Raw genomic sequence first — 18,754 nt, 5'->3', positions numbered from 1 at the left:
TGGGTGAGGCGCGGGGCCCTGACGCTAGGGGCAGAAAGGCCTCCGGAGATGCCACATGGAGCAGAGCCGTCGACCCCACCTCCCCACCACCCCCGCCCACCTCTCACCTGGGCCCCGCCCTCGCCCCTCCCTTCCCCGCCCCTCCCCTCCCCCGCCTCACCCTTGTCCGTGCGCCTGCGGAAGGACAGCTTGCGCTTGCGTTGCCTGTTGAAGCCGCCCTCCAGCTCCGTGCTGCCGGGAGAGCCGGGGATCATGTTGGTCTGGAACCGAGAGTGGTGTCAGGGCCCTTCTGCGCCCTCCTGCCTTGCCGGGTCCACCCGGACTCTCTTATTAACAGAGAAGGTGGGGCTGGGCGTGCTCCCTCTGGGGCTGTGAGCTCTGCCCCAGGGCCAGGGCTGAGGCTGGGACTGTGGCATCCTGGTCTGCCCCAGATCCCATCTGACAGATGAGAGACAAGCCCAGAGAGAGGGTCGCCCAGGGAAGCGACAGGTGCATCCCGCCGCACTGCCCACTCACATCTCGCAGGTTGAAGGTGATCTCCAGGCTGGACCAGAAGTGGTCGGAGAACTCTGGGTACATGTCCAGCACCTCCAGCAGGTCGTCCCGGTGGATCTTGTGGAGGTCGCAGTAGGTGAGGGCCCGCACATCCCCGTTGGACTTCCCGGGCCGCGCGTACAGGTTCAGAGGCTCTCCAAAGATGTCGTTCTTCCCTGGAGGCCACCGAGAGGGGGGCTCAGCCCCTGGGTGACAACAGAGGCAGCAGGCGCCTGTCTTCGGGGCATTCTTACCTTGGTCACACCCAGCCAGGTCCCAGCCCCCAGGGCCAGGGAAGCACCAGCCAGCCCCGTCCTCCCCCCAGCTCCCAAAGGCAGGACGTGCAGTGCAGTGCCCTGGGGTACAGTGCGGGACCCTTGTGCCTCTCAGCTACTGGGCCAGCCGGCGGCAGATGCCCAGCTCGGCCCATGGCCCTGGCTTCCTTGGGTTCTAACTCCACTGGGAGCCCCCCTCAAAGCCCATGTCCCAGTCACCATCCTGACCAGTCACTGCACGCTCATAAACACTGTCCTTCAAGCTACAGATCACAACACAGTAGTGAATCGAGGACCAGCCTTTTGCTTACTGAAACAAAATAGGACGGCATAGCTTAGCACAAACCAGAATGTAGTAAGGAGACTGCTGTTTAGTGAAACTCCGGTTTCAGTTGTGTTTGGGAGTGTCTGTGGCATATGTGTGTGTGCCGAACTGAGAAATAAAAATCTAAAAAGGCCCACCGTGACACACCTGCCCTGGGCCAAAAGAAGGACAGGCAGAGGGCAGGCGGTCCCCAGGGCCCAGGCACACCTGCCCACCTGCCCACCTGCACAGGTAGGGCAGGAAGGAAGGGGTGAGGGATGGAGGCGGGCAGGACTCCCTGGGTTTTGGAGGGAAGGCCTGGTGGTATTGCCCGAGGCTGCGGGAACCACGTGGCCCTTAGTAAAATCAGCTGCATGACCTCCCTCCACTGCCCTCCTCAGAGCATCTGGATTTGGTCCTGTTTTAAGGAGCAAGAATGTCACTGTCCTCTTCTCTGAAGAGACCCCAGGGGGAAACAGGACCTGAGAACCCCCAGGGTTCAGCAGCCCAACCCCGTGCAGGGCTCCTCTCCACAGCCCCCTCGGAAGGCCTGAGCTCGGGTGAATTCAAGGAGCCCCAGGTCCCCGTGGGCATTCCCAGCTCCAGAGCCCCAACAGCCGTGTCCCTAGGGGGCTCGGATCTCTCCAGGCCGGGAAGGGCACTTCGGGCCCAGCTCCCGGTCCCTGCCGTACCCAGGATGGCCACGACGACGTCGCCCCGCAGGATCTCGATGGAGCCCCGGGAGATGAAGTAGAGGGCGGTGAGCAGGTCCCCGGCGTGCACCAGCGTGTCCCCCGGTGGCGCGTGCGTCGTCTTGAACTTCATGGCCAGGGCCCGCAGGCAGCCCTTGGTGGCCCCGCGGAAGGGCTTACAGTGCTGCAGCAGCGAGCGGTTCAGGTGCAGGCAGATGTCAGCCTGCAGGCACTCCGGGAAGCCCTTCAGCACCTGGGGGCGGGGGGCCGGCTCAGCACACCCTCTCCCGGGACCCCACTCGCACCCCCACCCGGAGATCCAGCAGGGATCTACCAGGGTGCCCACTCTAGCTCCCCCTCTTCTGGCTGGGCACCCCTGGGGACACCACCCCCCTGCTCTAACCTCCCAGTCCTTACATGCGTGAGGCCTGGAAACCGGCTCCTGCCTGGGGTTGTTGCAAAGCTTAAACACAACCACCTAGAGCCTGGTCTAGCACCTGCCCCCAAATGAGAGCTCTCCTGGGAAACAGGCTCCATGAGCAGCAGGAGGTGAGGGCCTCTCAGGGTCCTGCCCGGCACTAACTGGCACCACCTGCACGTGGAGCGTGACTCTGGCTGCCCCAAGGAGTTCCCGTCATCACCCTGCTCCCTCCAGTCCACCACCACCAGCCCACGGCCAAGCCCAGTGGCCTCACTGCATTCATGTCGATGCCGTTGGTGTAGGACCAGGCGTGCTGGAAATACTCCTCGAGGCGCTGGCGCAGCGGGTTGGGGATCTGGTGGAAGCGGATGAACTCCCGCACCCGGAGCATCTGCGTGTGGTAGCGGGCAGTGCCCGAGTACAGCCGCTGGATGATGGCCGACACGTTGCCGAAGATGCTGGCGTACATGAGGGCTGGGGGCGGGGTGGGTGGGGCCGTCAGCATCTGAGGGACCCCGCCCGCCCGTGCACCAGGTCAGTGACACACGCAGTCACGTCTCAGGGTAAGCACACACGCCAAGATGCACAAACGCGGAAGCCGGGGCACACGCGCCCCTCGGCTCCGCCTTGCGCCTCTACCTGCGTGTCCCGCCCCCAAATACCCCGTGATGGAGGCCCCCGGGGCCTCTGCGTCCCAGAGCCCCACTCGGGCCCCTCTAGCCCGCTCCCTCTCTTCGGACGAAGGCGCTTCCCAGACCCCGGGCCACGGGCTGGCCTCCTCGCCCGCCCCAGGGGCGCACTCACAGCCGATGAGCATGACACAGATGGAGAAGATCTTCTCGGAGTTGGTGTTGGGCGAGACATTGCCAAAGCCCACGCTGGTGAGGCTGCTGAAGGTGAAGTACAGGGCGGTGACGTACTTGTCCTTGATGGAGGGGCCGCCCAGGCCGCTGCTGTTGTAGGGCTTGCCGATCTGGTCGCCGAGGTTGTGCAGCCAGCCGATGTGGGAGTCCATGTTCGGCTGCTCCATGTTGCCGATGGCGTACCAGATGCAGGCCAGCCAGTGCGCGATGAGCGCGAAGGTGCACATGAGCAGGAAGAGCACGGCCGCCCCGTACTCCGAGTAGCGGTCCAGCTTCCTCGCCACGCGCACCAGCCGGAGCAGCCGTGCCGTCTTCAGCAGCCCGATCAGCTGTGGGGGGCGGGGGCGGGGGTTGGGGGGGAGGCGGCGATGTTCAGCGAGGGGGGCAAAGGAGGCGTGGGGGTGCTGCGGCTCTCCGGGGCGTAAGACCCTCGAAGACATCTCCCAGAACCTCCTCATCATAGAAGCACCTCCCACGCTGGGCCCAGCACAGAGCCCCATTAATCGCTCTGCGACAAAGGGCTCACGGTCCCCGTGGCGAGAGTGAGGAAACGGGGCCTCCGAGAGGGACCCCCACTCTCAGGGTCCTCGCCAGAGCGCCCACTAGCTTCAGAGCGCCCTCGTCTGAATTAGAAGACAGCGGCCACGCTGGACAGACGCCTTAGGGAAAGGCGAGGCCCTGCAACCAGCGAGGGGCTCATACGGATCAGGAAGCAGGCACGGGTCACCTGGGGCCTGGCCGTGCCCCTGCCGCCCTCCTTCTCGCGCCTTCCCCGCCGGCCCCGCCACCTCCCACCCGCTGCCCTCCCTTTGCCCCCGCCTCCTTGCCAGCCCACCTCCTCAGAGCCAGAGCCGAAGATGAGCAGGTCGAAGGGGATGGCGGCCACCATGTCGATGAGGAACCAGCCCTTGAAGTAGTGGACGGCGATGCGGCCGGGGTGGCTGACCACCTCCTCGTTGGCGTTGACGTAGGTGGTGCGGAAGTTGATGAGGATGTCCACGATGAACATGATGTCCACGATGAGGTCCACCACGGCCAGCGGCTGGCAGGCGTAGCCGCAGTCGGGCGCCTGGGAGCCCTCCTCCGTCTCCTTCAGCAGGAAGGCGGCCGAGTAGGGCGTGAAGACGGCCGTGTAGATGACCAGCAGCAGGATGAGCCAGTCCCACACGGCCTTGAAGGGGCTGTAGTGCAGGATGGTCCAGCGGTGGATGCGTGGCGCCTGCAGCTTGTACTCCGGCAGCACGTCGGCCCCCAGGGACAGGACCTGGGCGGGCAGGGAAGGTGGAGGTAAGAGCAGAGGCTGTCCAGCCGGGGACATGATGTCTGGGCAGGGGAGGCCAGGCCACGGGCCCTCCAGAGAAGAGGTCACGCAGAGTGAGGGGGGAGGCCCACCCCCAGCCAAGCGGCCAAGCCACTGAGCAGCCCTTGACCTGGGCACTATGGTTCCCCAGGTGGCACGGGACCTGGAGGGCTACCTGAGTGCAGGGACCGGGCAGTAGCCCGCCAGTACTGCCGGCACTGCCGACCCATGGCTGCGGGTATAACTCCCACTCTGCGATCCCACCCACCCCCCTAACCCCACCCAGACATCCCACCCACGCCACGGGCTCCATCCAGAAAATGCTCCAAGGATACAGCTCCCAGCCTGGGCAATGTAAATGGTGCTGGTCACTGCAGTTCCTGACCAGTCCCACTGCTGGTGGCCCAGAGACGAAGGGCCTAAATGTCCCTTCATGCCACTGGCCCAAGGATACCAGCCACCCAGACTCAGGCCCCTTGGCATCCAGGGGAGAGAGACCAAAACACCCGCTCCCCCCTCGGTACTCGCCCTGGCCCGGGGCAGCCGTTCAGCAGTGACCACCCAGCCCTTCACAGGCTGACCTTGCGTCCTGTTCCCCCTCCCCATCCCTCGGGCAGAGGCAGGCTCACCATCCAGACCAGGTGGCAGCAGCCAAACCCCTCTCTCCCCTCAAGCCGAACCACGAAGAGCTGAGGCCAGCTTTCCCTCGCTATCGTGGGAGCCTCATCTGTCCCCCTGCGGCCTCCACCTGTCCCCCCTTCCCCCCAGAATCCCCCAAACGCTCCCAGCCTGGCCGGTACTAGGGCCAGAGCTCACATCCTCAGGCCTCCGTGCTGGGAGGGCCATGGTGGGTGGAGCCTCAGAAACTCCTGTTCACATTCAAGCTGGGGATCCCTTGGAATCGCCCTCGCCAGATGGACTGTCTGGAGGACATCTCCCTAGAAGTAACTGGAAGCTGAGAGGGCCCTAATTAGGGGTGTGTCCACCCCACCAGGTGTGCACACGCACGTGTGTGCACACACACACACACACACGTGGGACAAGCCAGGGAAGTCAGACCTGGAGCCGCACACCTCATCTTACAGGGAGCCGGGCTCAGCTCTGCCACCCCCGTGCCACCGTCGGCCTGTGTGGGACCTCCCGTGACCTACGTCTCACAGAACAGGAAAGCTCATTTAAGCCAAACCCTGGGTCCTCCCCTGTGGCTGGGAAGGATGCCCCCCACCTGAACCCCAGCTTCAAGGAGCCCGAGAGCCAAGGCAGAGAGAGTTCAGGTGCCCGGTGATGGTGGCAGGGGTGGGATTCTTGGACTCAGCCCTGCACCACCACCAGCTCCCCCTCCACCTCCTCCCTGAGTCCCTGGCTCTCTGACAGAAGCCCCTGCTGGTAGAGAGGTGGCTCCCAGAAGGTGTCTACAGAATCATAAGCCTGGGCCACCAGCACCTCAGGCTGCCCAGAGGAGGTGAGCCAGGTGCCTGGCCCAGCCTGTCTTCCCCACTCACCCAGTGGCCTCTGACTCCCAGCCTCCTCAGGCTCCAACCCCAACCCCGGACCCCAGAGGCAGCCCACGCCTCCCTGGCCTGGCCCACTCCCAACACCCAGTGCTGGAGGGGCGGAGCCACAGTGCCTCCGTGCCAGGCCCGCTGCCACCCGCCCGCCGCTGGGGGAGGTGGGGTGGAGGCAGAGGCAGCTCCCCTCCTCCCCGGTCTCCCTGCCATCCTCTCCGGGCACCCATTTCACTCCTGTCCTCCTTCTCTACCTTTCGCATTTCAAGCTGGAAGACTGGGCCGTGGGAGCCCAAGGAGAGGGGAGGCCCTGGTAAGAAAAACCCTGTCCACCAAGGCCCAGCGGGCCTGAAGAGCAAGCTGGAGCCAAGGGTGGGATGAGCGGGACCAGAGCCCCCTTGGCACCCCAAACCATCCTGCATCTCAGAAGCCCCAGCCCCGGAGGAAGGGGGAGGGGCTGGGGGGTCACCTACCTCCTGGGCTACCAGGCTGGAGATGCGCACGGCCCGCCTCACCCGGCCTTTCCGGGCCCTGGGCTGCAGAGCCCCTGTCCTGCTCGCCTTGCCCGCTGGGGCCGCCATGGAGGACTTGGCTCCCCCCAGCCTGCCTGCCCTGGGGCCCGAGGAGGGCCCAGCCAGCGCCTCACCTGCACCCCAACAGCAGTTCCAGCCCAGTCTGCGCCCCAGAGACGGGCGGCCTGGCTCCCAGGGCAGCCTCTGGCAGGAAGCCCGGGTCGCTGGGGCTGGGCCTCAGGGCTGGGGTCACCCTGGCAGTGAGCGTGGACAGCAGCCCGCCTGGCTCGGGCTGCCCATGGTCCCCTGGTGCGGGCCCCGCTGCCCGGGTGCTGCGCTCTGCCCGCTGCCAGCCCAGCAGCGGCGCCGCGGTCGGAACCTCGGCTCCTCCGGGCGGCCCCTCCTCCTCCCAGGTCCCCACCCCCACCCCGCCACACTGGGCTCCCCCGCCCGGCCCGGCCCAGCCCGGCCCGAGGCCCCCTCCCCCGCGGCCGGCTCTGGGCTCCTGCAGCAGCCGCTCCCGCAGCCCGCGCCCCTCCCCCTCCCCCGGGCGGCCCGGGCCTGTCACCGCAGATTAATGGTCTCCCCGACACCCCCGCCCCGCCGGTCCAGTGCCCAGCCAGCCAGAGTCAGACAGATACCCAGAGATGGAGAGGCCTCCCGGTGACCAAAAAGCCAGGAACACACGCGCACGCTGACACACACCGACCCAAAAGCACAGACCGCAACACGACAGCACAAACCGTGGGCACAAGAGCAGGGCAGACGCCCGGCGGGGGGGGGGGGGGGGGGGGAAGGGCCCTCCAGGTGGAAACATGAGAGGCGGGGGCGGGAGAGGGTGAGGAGGAGGCTTCCAGATATGGGGCCTAGGGTGTGGAGGAACGTTCTGGAGTCAAGGCCAAGGGGCTGGAGACCTGGCAGGAACCCAGACAACCAGAGGCAGCAGCGGGAGCAGAGCCAGGAGGAGGGACGAGGAGGAGCAGACGGATGGCTCCCTCGCTCGGGCCAACTCTGTGGATGGGGCAGGAGGAGGCAACGGGGACAGAGGCGAGGCAGGTGTGGGGCAGGAGCCCCCCACCCCCAACACCCGGGTGTCCCTGGCTTCTCACCCTTAACCCTACCCCCACCCCCAAGGCCACGACAGGAAGGAGCTGGGATGGACCGGACAGTGCGGGCAGTGCAGACAATCCTGCTGCCAAGAGGGGGCAGAAGACCAGGCTGGCCTGGCCGCCAGGCAGTGGTGGGCACTGCCCCCCAAGGCTGGCAACCCTCTCCAGGGGTTCCTTCCCTCTGAATCTGTGCACCCGCACCATACCCTCCCCTCCCCACGTGCGAAGGCAACTCTCCTCTCCTGTGGAGACAGAGGCAACTCTAGGCCATCTTGGCCCTGGCCCTGGGTCCCCACCCTCTGCCTGGCTCATCACAGGGGCCTCGAAGAACCAGGACCGACCCCTGACCTTGGCCCCTGTGGCCACTTCTAATTTAAAGCCTCCTGTTGGACTGCCCCCCGCAACTGTCCTCACCACACCCTGCCAAGAGACCCTGCTGTGCCCCTTGGCTGCCTCCTCCCACCCACCCCGCCCCTCCCAGAAGTCCAGCCTCACCCACCCTGCCCTCCCTGAGCCTCATCAACCTGGCCTCTGTATCTGCCTCCTCCCCTCCATCTGATCTTCTCTGGGACCTCTCAGACTGTTCTCTCATCTCAGCTCTGAAACTCCTCCCCCAGGCCAGCCAGCACGCCTGCCACCTCCGGGAAGCCCTCACTGACGGCACCCCTCCACTGGGACTTCTGACCGCAGGCCACTCCCATCCCCTTCCAAGTTCCTCCCAGGTAAGCAGAGAGCCAGGGAGCTGGGCGCCTACCTGGGTGACCTTCTCAGTGACGTTATGGGTCCGCTCCTTTATCTTGGGGGCTATGATCTCCCGGTCACTGGTGGGCGAAGCCAGGAAGGGGTCGCCCTTGAGGTCCACAAAGTTGAGGGTGATTTGGGGAATCTTGCTAATGGTGCGGTAGCGCACGAGATCCGAATCTGATGTGGAGTTAAGCAGGCCACTGCGCAGGGGGTGCATGGCCCCTGGGGTGGAGGGGAAGAGAGATCAGGGAGGCAGGGGGTGGGGGCGGGTGGAGGAGCGGGGCTGTCAGGTCCCGGATGTAGAGCTAAGGCGGAGACAGGCCTTGCGTGAATGGACCATGGGGTTGAGCCAGTCAAGGAGGGCGGCTCCGGAGACAGGGGCAGAGTCACTGAGACACCAGGGAGGCTAGACCCCTCCCACTTTAAAGAAGCACAGAGTGACACACCGCTGTGATGCAACTTTGAGCTAAGGACGTTGGAGAGCCGCCATAAGGGTCTGTTCTAGGGTACTGGCAGCGGGCCAGAGGCCCAGGTGGTGGCAGGGACCCAGACTCCCTGCGGGCCTCCTTGCTCCAGGAGGGCCTGGGAGAGCCAGCTCCACGGACCACCACCGGCTCTGAGAGTGGAAGAACGCCATGGGATGAAGGCAGGTTTAATGGAGTAAAAGGCCACTTAATGGGATTAAATAAACGCTTAATGGGATTTCCATCTCCCAGGCCCACAGGACCGGCCGGAGAGGGAGGAAGCTGAGGTCCTGGAAGAGGCAGGCCTGCGAGAGGGGACTCGGGCCGGCCGGGCAGTCCTGGCAGGGGTGGGGCCGACCCTCACCGGTGCTGGCGTGGCGCGGTGGAGGGGGCAGCGCCCCAGCGCGCATGGCCTCGATGTCATCCGCCGACGAGGCGCGGCGCACGCTGGCGCAGCTCTCTCGGGAGCGCGTCCGAGCCAGGCTGCAGCTGGAGCCGGAGCCGTCGGGGTTGAGGCTGTGCGCCCGGGGCGACGGGTGCGGCCCGGGAGCGCAGGCGGGCGGTGAGCCGGAGCCCACGAGCGCGCGCCGCTCCTCCGCCGGCCCGATCCCGGCCACGTGGTTGTCCATGGCTGTCACCTCGTCCAGGGCCAGCGACTCACTGCTAGGCGCCGCGGGCGTCAGGTCCACGTCCACCACCACGGCCCCCGGGGCGCCTGCACTGCCCGCGCCACCCGGCCGCACCGGCGTCTCCCGGGCGGTCAAGGCCAGCAGCGCAGGCAGCTTCAAGCGGAAGGTCTTGGCGCGGCCTGCGGGGAGAGGGGAGACGCGGGGTCGCCAGCAACCCCGGAGAGGGCAAGGCTTAGGGGCAGTAGCCCCAGTCACCAAGAGGAGGAGGGAGGGAAAGCCAGAGAAAGTCCCCATAGATAGCCGGCAGCAGCCCTCCCGCCCTACTCCTACGCCCAGAACTCGTCTCCAACAAAGTCTTATCTAAAGTCTTATGACTCTGACAATAATAAACCGCCATTTCTTGAGCCTCATCACCAGCGAGCTCGGCAGAAACCATCTGGGACTCTCACAACTGCACGTGTGGGCATAGTTATCTCCATCTGAGACTTAAGGAAACGTCTGGGAGTTCCCGCCGTGGCTCAGTGGTTACTGAATCTGACTAGGAACCATGAGGTTTCGGGTTTGATCCCTGGCCTTGCTCAGTGGGTTAACGATCCAGCATTGCCGTGAGCTGTGGTGTAGGTGGCAGACGCGGCTCAGATCCCACGTTGCTGTGGCTCTGGCGTCGGCCGGCGGCTACAGCTCCGATTGGAACCCCTAGCCTGGGAAGCTCCACATGTCGTTGGAGCGGCTCAAGAAAAGGCAAAAAGACCCAAAAAAAAAAAAAAAAAAAAAAGGAAACGTCTGCATCCCTGGGTTCTGTGATTTGCTGGAGGTCACACAGTAAATGCCAGGAAATCTGGATGGAGGAGGGATGCCTCGGGTTCCCGCAGTACCCTGCCCCACCGCCGCCTCACAGATGGCGCCCGTGGAACTGGTAGGGCCAGCGGGATGTGGGGGGTTATTTATTTATTTACTTACTTCTGAAGCATGCAGAAGTTCAAGGGCCAGAGATCGAACCCACGCCACAGCAGCGCCTCCAGCCCCAGCAGTGACAATGCCAGATCCTTAACCCACTGAGCCACCAGGGAACTCCCAGGGCCAGCGTTATTAATTTTATTTTAGTGACTTTTGTTTTTCCATTATAGCTGGTTTACAGTGTTCTGTCAGTTTTCTGTACATGTATACATTCTAATGCTGTCATCTTCGAGCTTGAGACACCAAGAAGGGGTTTCTTTTGCTTTGATTCTGAGAGAACATTTACAATTAAATCCAAAAAGGCCATGGCGGGGGAGGAGGAGGTCTCTGCCTTTGAGTCTCGGGAGGATGAGGGGAGGCCTCCTGGCTCCAGCCACAGGGAACAATCCCCTCCCATCCTCTTCTCAATCAGCCACGGCCACAGCGGGGAGCTGCCAGTCCAGGATCGAGGACCAGAGGCAGAAACTTCACAGGGTTGAGTCCATGCGCAAGACACAGCTTTCTCATGAGCAGTGGGAGCCGCTCAGAAGTGGCCGGGGCCATCTGGGAAGGGCGCCTTCCCCATCCCTGGGGCTGGAGAGGCCCACTCCCAGGGGAATGCTGTGGCGGGAACCCAAGCAGCTGAAGCTACGAAACCCGTCGCGATCCTGCCCCCAAAGACCTGTGGATCCCGGCTCGAGCAGTCACCCCGCCCCACCTGTCCATCCTGAGCCAGAGGGCACCAGCTGTCTCCTCCGTGTCCTTTCCCCCATCTTTGCATCCCTTCCTACAGAGCATCGGCCTCGGGTAGCCTCAGGGCCCCAGGGAAGGGAAACCACGTATCCCTGCACCAGCTGGAGGCGCAGCTGCACTCACCTGGGGCCAGCCAGCTGGTGGGAGGGGCGCGGTGGTTGGTGTCACGGGCGGGGGACCCCACCATGTCCTTCTCCATCACCACCTCAAAGTTGAGGATGAACATGATGACAGCCCCATCTTCATTCTTCACGGGCACCACGTCCACCAGGCACAGGAAGCAGCTCCCTGTAGAGCAGAGACACGGGCCACCGTGATACCAGGCGGGATGGACCCCCGAACCTGAAGCGGCCTGTCCCCTTCTGCCCCTCCCCCAGGGCTCCTACACAAGGTCCCCCCCCAACACACACTTCTCGCCCAGTCCCGCCTCCTGCCGTGCACCTGCCAGCTTCTTCCCCAGTCAGCTGCCCCAGCTTTCCGCTCTCGAAGCTCTCCCCTGGCTCTGCTGGCCTTGTGTCTCCAGCCCTCTCTCCCCCCGCCACCCCCACCCCCGTGCATTTTCTCCTCCCACCGGCTTCTGCTCCTTTCTTCCTGCATTGTCTCATTTTTTCCCCCATCTTCTCACTGTATCTTTGTTTTTTCTCATGCAAGGCAGTGCAGCCTGGTGGTTAAGCCCACAGACTTTAGGCCCAGAAGCTCGGGGTTCAAATCCCAGCTCTGCTGCCCAGTCATTTCTGCGACTTTTTTCTTCTTCTTTTTTAATGGCCGCACCTGTAGCATGTGAAAGCTCCCTGGCCAGGGACTGAATCCAAGCCACAGCTCATAGCTGTGACATACACCACCGCTGCAGCAACACTGGATCCTTTAACCTACTGCACTAGGCTAGGGATCGAACCTGCACCTCTCAGCAACCCAAGCCACTGCAGTCAGATTCTTAACCCACTGCACCACAGCAGGAACTCGCTCATTTCTCTGATTTTTTTTTTCTTTTTTTTTTTTTTTTTTTTTTTTGCTTTTTAGGGCCACACCCGTGACATATGGAGGTTCCCAGACTAGGGGTCGAACGGGAGCCGGCCCCCTACGCCACAGCCACAGCAACGACAGATCCAAGCCATGTCTGCAACCTACACCACAGCTCATAGCAACACCAGATCCTTAACCCACTGAGTGAGGCCAGGGATCGAACCCGCAACTTCATGGTTCCTAGTTGGATTCATTTCCACTGTGCCACCACAGGAACTCCCCATTTTTCTGAAATTTTAACCTGCCTGTGCCTCATTTTCCTCATCTACAAAATGGGAATGATAATGATTCTTTCCTCGTGAGTTAAATATTAAATAAGTCAACATGTGCCAGCTGCCTAGGGCAACGCCTGGCGTGCACTGAACGCTGTAGACAGGTTAGCGGTTACCGTCTCTGTTTCTGTCGTTGCTGTCTCTACACTGGTACCCAGCTGGTGGTCATCCATGACAAGTTCAGAAATTGAGAGCAAGTGTTTCAAAACCTTTACAGCAAGTTACTATTGCCACAATATCCAGGCGTGTGACTGTTTGTTTTGGCTTTTTAGGGCCACAGGTGTGGCATATGGAAGTTCCGAGGCTAGGGGTTGAATCAGAGATGCAGCTGCTAGCCTACACCACAGCCACAGCAACACGGGATGCAAGCGGCATCTGCGACCCACACCACAGCTCACAGCAACGCCAGATCCTTAACCCACTGAGCGAGGCCAGGGATCGAACCCACATCTTCAGGGATGCTAGTTGGGTTCGTTACTGCTGAGCCATGACAGGAATTGCCAAGCACGTGACTTTTGTATTTCACACAAGCATTGGTCTATGACATGTTAGAAATAAAACTGACCCTTCACCAGAGTCAAGAAGCGCTGCTTTTAGATCTTTCATCTCTGTATCTCGTCCTCTCTGGTCTTGATTTTTTTTCTCCCTCTTAATCTCTCTCTCTCTCTGACCATCAGAGCCCCTATTTCAGGTGATATGGCCGAATGTACCCAGTCTGTCTCTGCTCCCTGTCACCTCTGCTCTGTCACCCCTGCTCCTTGTCACCTCCACTCCTTGTCCAATGCATGGCCCTCCTCTCTGCCGATTTCTGAAAGAGACCCTGGTGTGCTCTCAGTCTCCACCCAAAGGCCCAGCTCAGAACCCTCGCCCGCGGGAAGCCCTCGCTGATGCAGCAGGAAAGGGCATCAGCATCCCGGTCCTCCCTCTCCCTGGACCCTGTGGGAGCCAAGCACATTCCTCATCTTCTCTCCCTGGGCAGACACTTCTCTCCCTGTCTCGGCTCCCCCAGGCTCACTGTCTTCAAACTGCAGGGACCTGACTCCCCAGTGTCTACGTTCTCTTGGAAGGGCCTGGCACCCAGAGCAGTGCACGAGGGAGCAGGCACTGGCCAGTGGTGTTGGTGATGAGGCAGCGCTAATGCTGGGTGCAGGGTCAAGGGTCAAGACTGGAGGAGAGGAAGTGGCTGGGGTGAGCTGAGTCAAGGCCAACAACCTGGAGGGGCCAGCAGCCCATGGGGCCCTGGGGGGCAGGTGCAGCTTCACCATGGACCTGAGGAGGCCAGACACAAAAGGGCTGGTTCCTGGGAGACGCTGGCCAGGCTCAGGGAAGACTTGCTGGGACAGGGCTGAAAGGGGGAAGCAGATCGGCGATTCTAGCAGCTGTGGGATTAATCTTCTAGAAGATCCTCTGAAACCGACGGCAACGGGATGGCACTGAGATGAGGGGGGACGGGGCCAGGGAAGGGGCTGGCCAGGAATTCTCCGCCCCACCCCAAAGCCCTTCCACTCACCGCATCCCAGGCCCTCATGGCTCTGCCAGCGGGACCTGAGCTGGGGGGCTCTTTCTGGGTCTCCCTCCAGTAGGTGTCGTTCCTGCCCCCTGACCTCCGGCCTCTGACACGGCCCACTGAAGCACGGCTGTGGTGTCAGGAGCTGCAGGAGGCCGGGCCCAGCTGGAGACCGTTTGGCACCCAGACAGCCCGCCCAGAGTTTATGCCCTAATATGGTGATGGCCAGCAGCGGCCTGAACAGGGACTGGCCCTCGCAGGGACCAAGGAGAAGCCAGAGACCAGGAAATCTTAGCCCTGCAGACCCCCTAACACCCACCCCAGGGATCCGAGCCATCCAGGCCCCTGATCCCCGATCCAACTCATCTCAGATAAATCCAGAGTCTGGAAACCTCATGAGCCCAGCCCTTCAGGATGGTCTGGGGATCCCGCCCCCAGGGCACAGCCTCAGGATTTTGAACTTGAGGCCTCCACGCCCCACACCCACTTCGGTTCCAACTTCTCAGCAAGAGAGGCCAGAACGGCAGCCCAGACAGCCCAGGACCGGGCTTCCAGGATTGCCACCCACCCGCCGCCAGACACAAGGACTCCAGATACTAGCCCCCCCAGAAGCACAGGCCGGCTCACACCCACTCACACTCAGAGCGCCCCCCCTTTGTCGACATTCAAGGAATTTTTCTTTCAAATAAGTCTGGAAAAGCCCTTGTTATTCCAAAAATGTGAACTGGAGCCCTGCCTGAGGACTGGGGTGGGTCAGCCCCAGCTGCTGTTTTCCAGGGGACGTGGAAGGAAAGAAGGTGATGCTGGGGTCAGCCACTATCCCCTGGGGCTCGGCCACCCTGCCCGGCTGCCTGGGTCTTCTGGGAGCTGCCCTCTCACCCACCCTGAGCTCTTCGGCCAGATCTCCCAGCGGACCCCACCCCATCACTGGCTGGAATTAAGGCGGGTGGAGGTCCCTGGGGCAGCTGGAGGTCAGCAGGCCAGGGGAGGTGCACAGGGACGGAGGGAACGGGGCGTCGCCCAGAACAAACGGCAGCCTGCAGGCCATGGGGCTCTGACCTTCACACATCTCGGCAGAGAAGAAATGTTGCGAGTCGGTAGCTGGGCTGCCTCCCGGGAGCCCTCGGCCGGCCCCGCACGCCTGCACCCGGCCTCGCCCTCCAGGAGCCCGCGCCCACCTAGCCAGGCCCTGCTCATCCCTCTGCTCCTCTGGTCCCTCCGACTCTGGTCCCGGAGCCGAGGCCGACCTCAGCCCGGAGCTGGCGGAGCTGCAGTTCCGCCGAGCGCCGCTGGATGGCAGGCACGGCCCGCGCTCCCGAGGCCGCCGGCGCCTGCAGCGCTTGGGAAGGAGCAAACACGGACTGCAGGGGAGCGGGGAGCGGAGGACCCCGGCCCCGCCTACAGAAAGCCCCGGGGTTCCCGGGCGCAAAGCGGCGGTGGGGCACAGGCGAAGGAGTTAAGCGGCCCTTGGCGCATTGCATCAGAATGACTTCGGGCAAGTCGCCTGCCCTCCCAGAGTCTCAGGCTGCTTATCTGCCACACCTGGAGGTGGCCACGCCCCCCAGTCCTGGCGGGAAGGACAGGACACCTGCGAAGCAGGAGCCGGGAGGAGAGAGGTCTACAAAAAGTGCGAAAAAGGAGGGAGTTCCCCCTGTGGCACGGCGGGTTAAGGACCTCGCGTTGTCTCTTCAGCAGCTTGGGTCACTGCTGGGGTGGGGGTTCAATCCCCAGCCCAGCACAGGGGGTTAAGGATCCGCCGTTGCCGCAGCTGTGGTGTAGGTCACAGCTGCGGCTGAGATTCAGTTCCTGGCCTGGGGAATTTCCATAGGCTACAAGTGCAGCCACTAAAAAATAATGAATTAAAGGGAGGAGGAAAGGGAAAGGCAGGGGGTGGGCCTCAAGGACACAGCGGCCCCCAGGGCCAGCCTGGCTCAGGCGGCTGAAGAACACCCTCCTCAGACCCGCCAGCCCCAGCCCCGGCTGAAGTCCCCAGCTCGGGGTGAGGAGGCTGGATGCCCAGCCTTTGCCTGACTCCTGGGCTCAGGGCACCCTGGGCCCCGTGGGGATGGAGACCAGGAGCAGAGAGCTGATGGTGGCTGACAGCCACACACGGACAGGCTCCTCTGCACCATGGAGCATAACAGCCACAGAGGTCATGCCCATCAAGGAAGGCCACTGAGGAAGGGAGAAAGGGGAGGCCCCGGGGACCCAGGCCTGTCCACCTGCCAGGTGCAGCAGGTGGAGTTCCCCCTGAGCTCGGGGAAGGGTGCCATCTTCATCAGAACGCAATGTTGGCTTGCTCTCATCTGGTACCAACCCACGCCCCACAGTACACCCAGGGGCATTGTCTCCACCCAACATCCCAACCCATCCGGGGTGGGCCCCAGGCAGGAGCTGCCCTCAGCTTCTTCAAAGGAAAGGCTTGCCGGGGACCTGAGTGTCCTTGGATGAGCTTGAGGTCTGAGTCTCTAGAGGCTCGTCTGCAAAACTAGGTGTCATCACAGCTCCTTCGCAGGTGGCTCCATCCCCACTGAATATTCACCGAGCACACGCAGAGGAGCGTGTAGGACGTGGTGAACAGAGCAGCCTGTCACCGCCCTCACTGAGCCAAGGACTCCACAGGACCCCAGTCCGGAGTTGGAGATGACACGGCAGAGAGAGGGGTTCGGGGGAGCTGAGCCAGGCTCCGGCAAGGTGGACCCTGGGCACCTGCTGTGTGACTGTGGGCAGGTCGCCCACCTCTCTGAGCTTCAGATTCCCTGTGGGTACTGCAGGGACAAGTAAGCCCTGCCCCAGGTGCCAGATGAGATGACAGATGGTATTGTGGAAGCATCCAGGGCTGTAACCAGGTAGGGTGCCAGGTCCTTGCGGGGAAGGTGACCTCAGGGAGGCAGCCACCCTCGTCCCGGTTGCCGTCCTGCCTTGCTGGAGCAGGAGGAGCTGGGCCCAAAGTCACACTGAGGGCAGGAGGCTGGGGCTCCAGGCGGCCTGTCCGCCCCCAGGCAGAGGCTGTCTCCGCTGGCGGCCCAGGGCTGTGCAGTGTCAGGTTATATTTAGCCTGGTGGCGGCGACAGGAAGATGCAGCAGGAGCTGCTCCTGGCCGGGGGCCACCGTGTCGCTAACACTGCTCTCATGGGCAGGGGGCCAGGGGAAGGCCAGGGACACTGCAGGCCCCGGGGACAGAGCAGGGGAGCCTGAGAGGCCAGTCAGTGAATGAGTGTGTGTGTGTGTGCATGTGCATGTGCGTGTGCATGTGTGTGTGTATGAAGGGGGTGCAATCCTATCCCCCTGAAGCACAGACAGACTTCCTCGGGGAAACTCGCTGCAGGGTGGGGGCTGGGAAGCCACCGTCCAGACCCCAAATCCCACAGAAAGACCCTCTCCAGGCAGACCCCTCACCAGCCCTTTCAGCCTAGCACCTTCCCAGGGGCCTTGGGGGCCTCTGTGAGTCATCGGGACCCCCACCCAAACCCACCGCCTGTGGCCTGTGCTGCCAGCTTTCCCCGGGGCCACTGCGATGGCCTCGGGAGTGGGGCTCTTTCTAGAAAAGCTCTGGGGCTCAGCCCCACCCGCCCTCTGGGGACGCAGCCTCTTCGTCTATAAACTGGGAGTCACAGCCCTGCCCTGCTCCACAAAAGCCCGGGAAGGTGAAACCAGGCCATGTTTATTCGGAGAAAGCTTCTCCTCGTGGCTCCAGCCCATTCCCCGCCTCCCGGAGGCCTCTGCCACTGTAACTCCCTCCTCCTGCTTCCTGCAGCCTGCCCTCCTCAGAACCGCACAGGATCCCCTGCTCCCAGCCGCGTCACAGCCCTCAGCCTGCGCCCCCATCCCCACACACCCAGCAGGCTGGCCTCACGGCCCCTCCAGTACACCCCAGCTCCACAGACCCTCCCACTCCCCACAGCCCCACGCTGCTTCCCCCCAGGCCCCCAAGGACCCCCTCTACGAAGATTTTCTTGACTCCTCCATCCGGCCCCCGTGGATGTTTCCCATCGAGAACTCTTCTAGAAAACTGTATCCCTAACGTGGGGTGCCTGTATGCTGGCTTCTGGGGTGAGCTTCCTCCCTCCCCCCACCCAGAGCCGGAGCCCCGAGGCCAGGGTCAGGCTGGCCTCACCAGACCGGACGTGCTGGGGAAGCAGGTGCCTGAGCGCTGAGCGCGGACGCGGGGCAGGGACCCTCGCTGATGCAGGTGTGGACAGGGCCATCTCCCCCCTCTTTAAGTGCCCTTTCAGACCCAGAGCCACTGACTGTCCTTTCATAAGAGGATTTGCCCCTTTCAAGCCCACCCCGAGCCTGGACAGCAGTCAGAACCCCCACGGGAGTCACGTGGTATCTTCTGCTGCAGCACTTTAAACCCGGTCAACAGCATGGAACCCGTGGGCTGACGACCCAGGAATCCGGACAAGGGGCCAAGGTGGGCCTGAGCCTCAGACCCCTACCTGCCCTCTTCACGAGACACCCATACAGCCTGGCATGGGCAGCAAGGGCACACAGAACCACAGGCCCCAGGAGACACGGAAGGTCCCTGCCCTCCTCCAGGGCTTGGCAAGCTTCTAGAACAGGGTTCCCTCCTTGGCTGCCAGCATTTCCCAGAGAGCCTGTCCCACCAGCCACCCATCGGCCACGGCTTCTCAACCATTAAACCAAGACTCACAATGCTCCCTGACCCACAGGACCAGGACCGACAAGTAAATACAAGTGCAGGTGACAGGCTGCCGAAAAGACAGATGGAACGTTCCAGCATCTACACAGATGGCAGTGACCCAAACATTAACAGAGAAAACCAGCGTTATTTGCAGACGATATGATCGCCTCCTTAGAGAACCAATAAAATCAACAGATAAACAATGAGGACCAGCAAATAATGAGTTCATCCAACAAGACTGCCAAATTCAAGGTCAGCCCACA

General features: G+C 62.7%; 1 protein-coding gene across 8 annotated transcripts in view; it reads right to left on the bottom strand.

Moving 5' to 3' along the window:
• The window catches only part of KCNH2 (potassium voltage-gated channel subfamily H member 2), a 36,329-nt gene that overhangs the window by 3,508 nt on the left and 14,067 nt on the right, over nucleotides 1–18,754 (bottom strand). For 3 of the 8 annotated variants that reach the window (XM_021078757.1, XM_021078760.1, XM_021078762.1), the window contains 9 exons: nucleotides 11,165–11,329; nucleotides 9,088–9,531; nucleotides 8,270–8,481; nucleotides 3,925–4,353; nucleotides 3,031–3,418; nucleotides 2,501–2,700; nucleotides 1,806–2,058; nucleotides 517–740; nucleotides 161–260 (listed from right to left, as the gene is read on the bottom strand). In XM_021078757.1, coding sequence (XP_020934416.1) covers nucleotides 161–260; nucleotides 517–740; nucleotides 1,806–2,058; nucleotides 2,501–2,700; nucleotides 3,031–3,418; nucleotides 3,925–4,353; nucleotides 8,270–8,481; nucleotides 9,088–9,531; nucleotides 11,165–11,329 — 2,415 coding nt within the window. Of the gene's footprint in view, nucleotides 1–160; nucleotides 261–516; nucleotides 741–1,805; nucleotides 2,059–2,500; nucleotides 2,701–3,030; nucleotides 3,419–3,924; nucleotides 4,354–6,367; nucleotides 6,535–8,269; nucleotides 8,482–9,087; nucleotides 9,532–11,164; nucleotides 11,330–13,846; nucleotides 14,434–18,754 lie in introns of those variants that run through there. The other 5 variants (XM_021078758.1, XM_021078761.1, XM_021078759.1 and 2 more) reach the window with 4 other exon arrangements.

Source organism: Sus scrofa, chromosome 18 (assembly GCF_000003025.6).
Source record: "Sus scrofa isolate TJ Tabasco breed Duroc chromosome 18, Sscrofa11.1, whole genome shotgun sequence".
Taxonomy (NCBI): Eukaryota; Metazoa; Chordata; class Mammalia; order Artiodactyla; family Suidae; genus Sus; species Sus scrofa.
This window is presented reverse-complemented; position numbering and strand designations above follow the sequence as displayed.